Source organism: Laccaria bicolor, genomic scaffold, assembly GCF_000143565.1.
Source record: "Laccaria bicolor S238N-H82 LACBIscaffold_407 genomic scaffold, whole genome shotgun sequence".
In the NCBI taxonomy this organism is placed as follows: domain Eukaryota; kingdom Fungi; phylum Basidiomycota; class Agaricomycetes; order Agaricales; family Hydnangiaceae; genus Laccaria; species Laccaria bicolor.
This window is the reverse complement of record NW_001890258.1, coordinates 1-6,457: the sequence shown is the minus strand read 5'-3', so window position 1 is coordinate 6,457 and position 6,457 is coordinate 1. Positions and strand designations below refer to the sequence as shown.

The following is a 6,457-nucleotide window of genomic DNA, read 5'->3' as shown; positions in this document are numbered from 1 at the left end:
CGGTTGAGCGAAATTCAGAAACAATTGGGGAGCGTGATGATCGCGGGGGTGGAGACGGATATGGAGAGGAGTGAGTATATGGAACGGTTGGATGCTGTTGCTGTTGTGAATGGGGGAACGACGGCGAGGGGGGAGAGCGCGAGTACCGCGGGGGGTGGGGGGAAGAGGAAGAGGAGGGCAGCGGTGGAGGGCGAGGTGGAGAGGGAGGAGGGAAGTCGGAGGAGCGGGAAAAAGGCAAAGGGGGGTCAGTCGAGTTCGAGCTCGTTGAACCTGCCGTTTGGTGTGTGATTACCTGTTTTTTTTGTTTTTACATTTTCGGCTAGCTATTTGACAATGTATTGAATGAATGAATGATGGCGTTCAGAAAATATTACAAGTGGTGGGTGTACGTGTATAATAGTCGATTCACCATCATGCATTACGTGCGATAACCATTTGGAGGCCCCAACCGAGAGAAAAAGGGAGCAAGCTACCTGGAACACTCTCCCCTTAGTGCTGTCATCTCGCAGTAATGAACCAAAGCACTAGTGGTGTGTTTTTTCAGATCTGGTTCAAACTTTACATTTCCTCGTGCTCTCTTACGACTACCGTTATCTCGAATCCGAGCCGATGTTCGCGTCATGAAGGATGGGTGATCAGGCCAGGCCAACTTAGACATATCATTCTCAAAATCGGCACATGAAACCAACATGGAACTTCAAACTTACAACGTACAATAATTCGTGCGCTACTAGTACACATTTGTGATAAACGCTTTGTCAAGCTCGAAAACTCGGTCCCCCCATTAAGGCTTGCACTTCGGCTTATGTGCCTTCCAGTCCTTCTTCTGACACTCTGGGGAACAATATCGCACCTTCTGGCACCCCGCGCATTCTTTGATCCTCGGTTTCCCTTTCCCTCTGCATACCCGACACTTGCGAGCGTCCGGATCCCGACCCACAGTCTCAAGATAAGACACTGCGAACAATGGCGAAAGCGCAACCCGGGTGACGTATGGTGCGAATGTCTTCCATAGTCCTACTTTATGCATCCCTTCGACGTCCTTCCCTCTTCCGCAACTACACAGGGGATCTGCCTCCATATCCTCTGTGAGCGGGATGCGGCCTTAAGCAATATATTCACAATTCGCCCCATGCGTCCATGAAGACCGGCACCTCTCCACAAAGGCGGGCAAGAGCTGCTTCCATGCCTGCATCCCGCCTTCGAGCACATCAATATTGATCATTTTCCCCTGGTGAACCAGGTTCGCGAAAGGCTTCTCATTCTCCTTTATTATTTCCACCGTCAGAGGGAGGACATACCCGTCGCAGATAAGTGTATGAGCCGCCAGGTCGTAACGAATTTCATCAATAAAGATGCAGGTATCGCAATTATTTGTCTTCTTATCGCGGAGAGCAAATAGACGATGCACAGTTCCACCTTGGATTCCTGAGGCGCCAACGAAAATGGACTGGAGGGTGTTTTTGACGAACATCAGCGTGTCGATCTGCTGTTTCTTCCTGAGTGATAGTTCGCGAGCGGACATCGTGAAGGCGACGTGGGGGTCGAGCCACTCCTTGATATTTCTGGCCTTGACGTCAAGGACGGGCAAGGCGGACAGATTAACCCGATGGATGCTCCACGTATGGAGCAGGCCTTTCGAGTTGATGACGGGAAACGGATTCAGCTTCATTCCATCCGGCATGAGTGATCTGGAGGTCGGTACAACAACCTTGTGGGGCGGAAGCGGAAGTTCAGACGCAAAACTTCAAGAATCAGTGATAAGTATGTACGTACCTCAATATGTCGTGACTTCCGAGCGAGGCGCAGCCGATGCGCACTTCCTGCGACTGGGAAAGGATACACTATATCCTGGGTTTGGTCACCCAGTGCAACTCTGATGATACAAGGCGAGAGCTGCGTGATTTGCGGAACGACTTTGCCGCCGGCTTCACTGAACAGCCGCGCAGAGTCCTCGTTGGTAATAGACACCCGTGCAGTCAAAGACGTGATCAATTCGCACTGTTCATCCAACTCGACAGACGCAGCCCCAGATTTGCCGATCTGAGACAATACACCTGGCTCTTTACGGCCTAATGATTCAGATGGATATCTCGAGGGCAAGGGGTGTTCGGGGAGGACATGAACAAGGGTCTTGTCCATCAATTTGGCGCTGAATACATGGAGAGCGAGACCCAGCTTCTTGATGAGAGTTGCACATGCAAGAGGCGTATTGCGAACGCCGAAGCCGATGCTGAGCTGCTCTGGGGGCTCTGCACAAAGAAGCCAAGAAGGTGCAACGAAGGATACAACAAGCGATGAGCTTCCTGCCCAACCCCTCGTATCCTCTTCAAAAATAACATGTGGACGAGATTTTGTTCCCATGGGAATCGCTCGTCCAAAGGCAACGTGTACGGCGGTGAATATGTTTTGGTGGCGCATACCAAAAATGTCGCACTGCAGTGGTGGATTGCCAATTTCGTCGGGCTTCGAGTTTTCTAGCACAGAAAGTTTCTCACGGGGGACGACGAGAACAATGCGCACAAGATCAGGAACTGTGTCCCAAAGTGAAAACCGTCCGGTCTTCAAAGTGGGCTAGGGGGGAACGGGGCCTTATACACACCGTGCCGATGTAACTGCCCACCAAAATCTTGTAAGTGCAGTGTGTCCATTGACTCGATCGACCAAGCGGCGAGTTGGAGTGACATAAACCGGTCCATAACACGAGTCCATGAATCCTCAGAGGGCTGAAGCCTACGGCGGATGAGCTGCAGCAAGAGGACGAAGGATTCTCGACCGTAATGCGCAAGGTTCGAGACTCCAACTGCTTTGTACACGTTCTTCTGGTTGGCAGCCCAGAACGTCTTTGAGCTCTCTTGCTCGAAGATGGACTGGTAGATGTCATAAAGCAAGGTCCCCAGCTGATGTTCATCAAACACAGGAGACGCGATATTTGCCGTCTGAGAGGCAATTGTATCTCCGGAAGTGGGTGCTTTCCAAGTCGTAACCTGTTGAAACTGCGATACATTTGCTCCTTGTTTCGACTGCCTGTGCATAATTAGCTCATGCGTGTTGGATCGGGTGGAAAATCCACAGAGATAATCGACTGGAGATAAACCGATGAGAAGACCAATGACAGAGAGGTCAGCGTGGAGGTGCTCTGTGAATTCCTTCGTCGCGGAGTCCTGCCCAAGGAAAAGAAGTGATTCGGTGTATAGAACACTGGATGGTTCACGCGAGAGGAGGGGTAAAGATGTAACGAGGACGTTCAGCAATCCAATGTGATCCTCCAGGTTGGACGTGTGAATGACATTGAAGTTCACGGGAGCTCCACCAGGAGCAGATGTATAGTACTCATCCCCGCTGAGCTGTATCAACTGCGTCTTCCACTGTGCCACGGGGACGCCCGGATTGAGTATGCCCACGTCACCAAACGCGCGAAGCGCACGGCAAACGGCGGTAGCTTCGCCGACGAAAAAGCGGATGATGGGTGGAGAAGTAGAGGATAATGAGTCGAGATAAGAGGAACACCAACCCGCGAACTCTTGATTTGCCGCCTTCACGACTTCCGTCATAGGTACTGCAGATTTCGCGTTGCCGAATAAAGCAGCAAGATGGAAGACGTTCAAGGGATCGGTTCCATAGTGGACCGAGCAACCTTCTCCGCCCAAAGAATAGACGAAGGTCGGGTTCAGTAATGTCGCAGCGGCAATTCTCTTTCCGTCGACAAAGGTTACACCTGTCTTCCAGTAGTTCCTGAAGTGTTCCGGAAGGATCGTCAACCCGCGGAGTCGAAGAGGTCCCAGGGAACGAGTAGCCGTGCTTGTGCCTTCCTTGGAGTTCTTCCTGGATAGTCGGTCAAATGCATCGCGTATGGGTGCAAGTCGCGAATTCGGTAACTCTTCCATGCCAACATATAGCGTCCAATGACGTCTGAGTTCTTTGCGCGTGTAGTCGGTAGACATTTTTATATATGACGCGTATGGGGAGACTTTCCATTTCTGGGCGGTCTCTGAGTGTTCAATTAACTTCTTGCATTGATCGATGAGAGCGGTATGTGAATCTTTGTCCAAGCGAAAATGGAAGAATATGTTCCAAATCGTGGCGTACGGTTGGCGATCAGCAACCATGGTCAATAACAGCATATTCCGGGCTACGAGGTCAGAGAGTTAATCAGTGAATTGGCTGGTAAAATCGCAGAGTGATAACCAGTCTACCTAACACCGCCGGATCGAAATCACAGCAAGTAAAGTCCAGAGCGCGGCCAGCTGTATGTGGGATGGACCATCAGTTCATCGGCATATCTCGGATGACGCAGTGAAAGTACGAACAGTTTCGAGGCTCGGTGAAGATTGTATGCAGAATGTTACGTGGGTCACCACAACCCAAGAGTAAGATACGGGCAGGCTCTTCGAGGGTAAGATCTGCAGTTAAAGACACCGCGCTCGTATTTCCTATGGCGTAGAAGAAGTATTTGGATGGCCAGACAAGTAGATTAGCCATCGTCGACACTGCAGAGAGATGAGCGCCTGTTGAAAGGAAGGTGTGTCAACATCGAACCACGCTTCGTCAAATCAGGTGACCTTCGGGCCGAAGAAGTGGTCTCAACGGTTGTCCACAACACTTGCAGGTCCTGTAGCTTCGGTCAAAAGGTCAGTAAATAGCATAGAGCGCAAAAAGGAGGATCTGACGCGCACAGATTCAAAAACCAGCTGGAAGGTTGGATACCAGCGGTAGATATAACATTTGCTCAAGGCTCGACACAGTGCGGATACACTCTCCCATTAATTGTCATATCGGCCTCCCCGCGCTGTGTTTTATAAGCCCTGATCAAAGATCGTCCCTCCAAAATAAACCGAACTTGCCTTAACCAGAATGTACACTGAGAGCGTCTTCGGGTTCGAGGGTATCTTCGTGAACATCCATTCTGTCAGAGTCTGTGTATCCGAAAACGCTAAAGCGTTTACAATCGCACCCAGGTGGGCTGCGGGCGGTAGAGATCGATTTGAAGATGTCGTGTCAGGCTTCGCGCAAGGAGGCTTTTGAGATGACGACCTTTCCATGCAAAGTTGGGATCATATGAGTCCTTATCTGCATCTCGCACATCAGTATTCTTCTCCCGTGGAAAGGAAAATAAAACGCACCTTCACCACAATCGCCCCCTTCAAGTTATCCCCCGGGAATGGGCACCATTTCCATCTGCAATCGGATCTCCTGCGCTGAGGGTGATGCAGATTCCCAATGCTGGGGCGCAAGGTCCAAGAATCCGCTTCTGAAACCCGCCTCTTAAGTCCTAGTACAGCAGGAGCTTTTGGAGCGCGATATTGGATTGAGTCACTGCAGCAGTGAGGGGCGTGAAACATGGGCGATGGTTGGGCTGAGGAAAACGTGGGCCGGTGGGAGCTGCTGTGGCAAATGGAAGTGCTCGCAGTGGCATCCTGTATTCAGATAAATAATGGTACTGTTAGCCAAGTTCGCACCTGTGAACCCCGGTTGTTTGGTCCTGTTAGATAGGAACTTGATGTGCTTGTTCCTGTCTAACTAGATACAAAACCACTTTTCCAGCGCTCTGGGCAATAACTTTCATTACCTCCCTACCTTTTTACTACCTAAGACTTGTAGTAGAATAAATTTGTCCGCATTGGGATGTATCCTTTCCCATCAATGCTGGCCGTACACCCGTTGCGTCCCATCAATGCCATCATTGCTTTATCATTGCCGACTACCAAATCCGGTAATGGTTCTCACCGTGGGCGTCATCCCGCCGTCCCGCCCCCCAGTGATCAACATGGTGTTTCCACTGTTACTGGGCCGTTTCCCCTCAAATATTTTGCTAATTATACTGTTCTGTAGTGTGTTATGTATATTATGAGGTCAATTCAATGGTTCCCTGCCCTAGAGCATCACAATGTGCTGTGCAGATGATTATGGTGGTGACCAGCATCAGTATCCATCTCCTGGGAGGTCTCTGAGTGAAATGGACACATCAGACAGGCAGTAATATGCTCACTGGGGATGGGGGAGATGTTCTATAGGCTGTAACATCCTCAGAACATGCATTCATGGTAGAGTAATTGAGATAAATTCCCCCCTCCCCTCCCCATGGTATACCCCCACTAGAGCATCCCTAAAGCAAGGGATAGAGAGTATATTACATATGATTGATTTAGGGTGGCTCAGAATAGGCATCTGAGGGTTCAGGGTATCTGTACTGCTCAATATGCCCCCAGGGCATATAAATTCCTATGGAAGCCCCAGGGCAATATGTTCAATTATTATTGGATAGAAAGGTAGTATAATAGCATAACAATGAGAATATAAGGTTGTATTTGGAGCGCTTTACATGGGGAATGGTGCATGGAGAGGGGGAGGGGGAGACATACTACCCATCAGTTACATCACCAATGACCTTCATTTACCACATATAACAGCTGATTCACATACTACAGAATACCCTTGGTCAACCTGCAGCAAGTAG

The 6,457-nt window shown here is 50.0% G+C and overlaps 2 protein-coding genes across 2 annotated transcripts; one reads left to right on the top strand and one right to left on the bottom strand.

Annotated features, from left to right (window-relative positions):
• Positions 1-36: 36 nt before the first annotated feature.
• LACBIDRAFT_336201 (uncharacterized protein) lies at positions 37-624 on the top strand (the record flags this gene model as incomplete). Its single annotated transcript, XM_001891134.1, has 3 exons — positions 37-280; positions 365-385; positions 545-624. The coding sequence occupies 3 exons, from the start codon at positions 37-39 to the stop codon at positions 622-624; spliced, it is 345 nt and encodes a 114-aa protein (XP_001891169.1).
• A 481-nt stretch (positions 625-1,105) lies between these two features.
• Positions 1,106-5,042, bottom strand: LACBIDRAFT_309363 (uncharacterized protein; the record flags this gene model as incomplete). Its single annotated transcript, XM_001891133.1, has 8 exons — positions 1,106-1,711; positions 1,777-2,534; positions 2,603-4,132; positions 4,197-4,247; positions 4,311-4,490; positions 4,540-4,618; positions 4,671-4,691; positions 4,845-5,042. The coding sequence occupies 8 exons, from the start codon at positions 5,040-5,042 to the stop codon at positions 1,106-1,108; spliced, it is 3,423 nt and encodes a 1,140-aa protein (XP_001891168.1).
• Between the last annotated feature and the right edge of the window lie 1,415 nt (positions 5,043-6,457).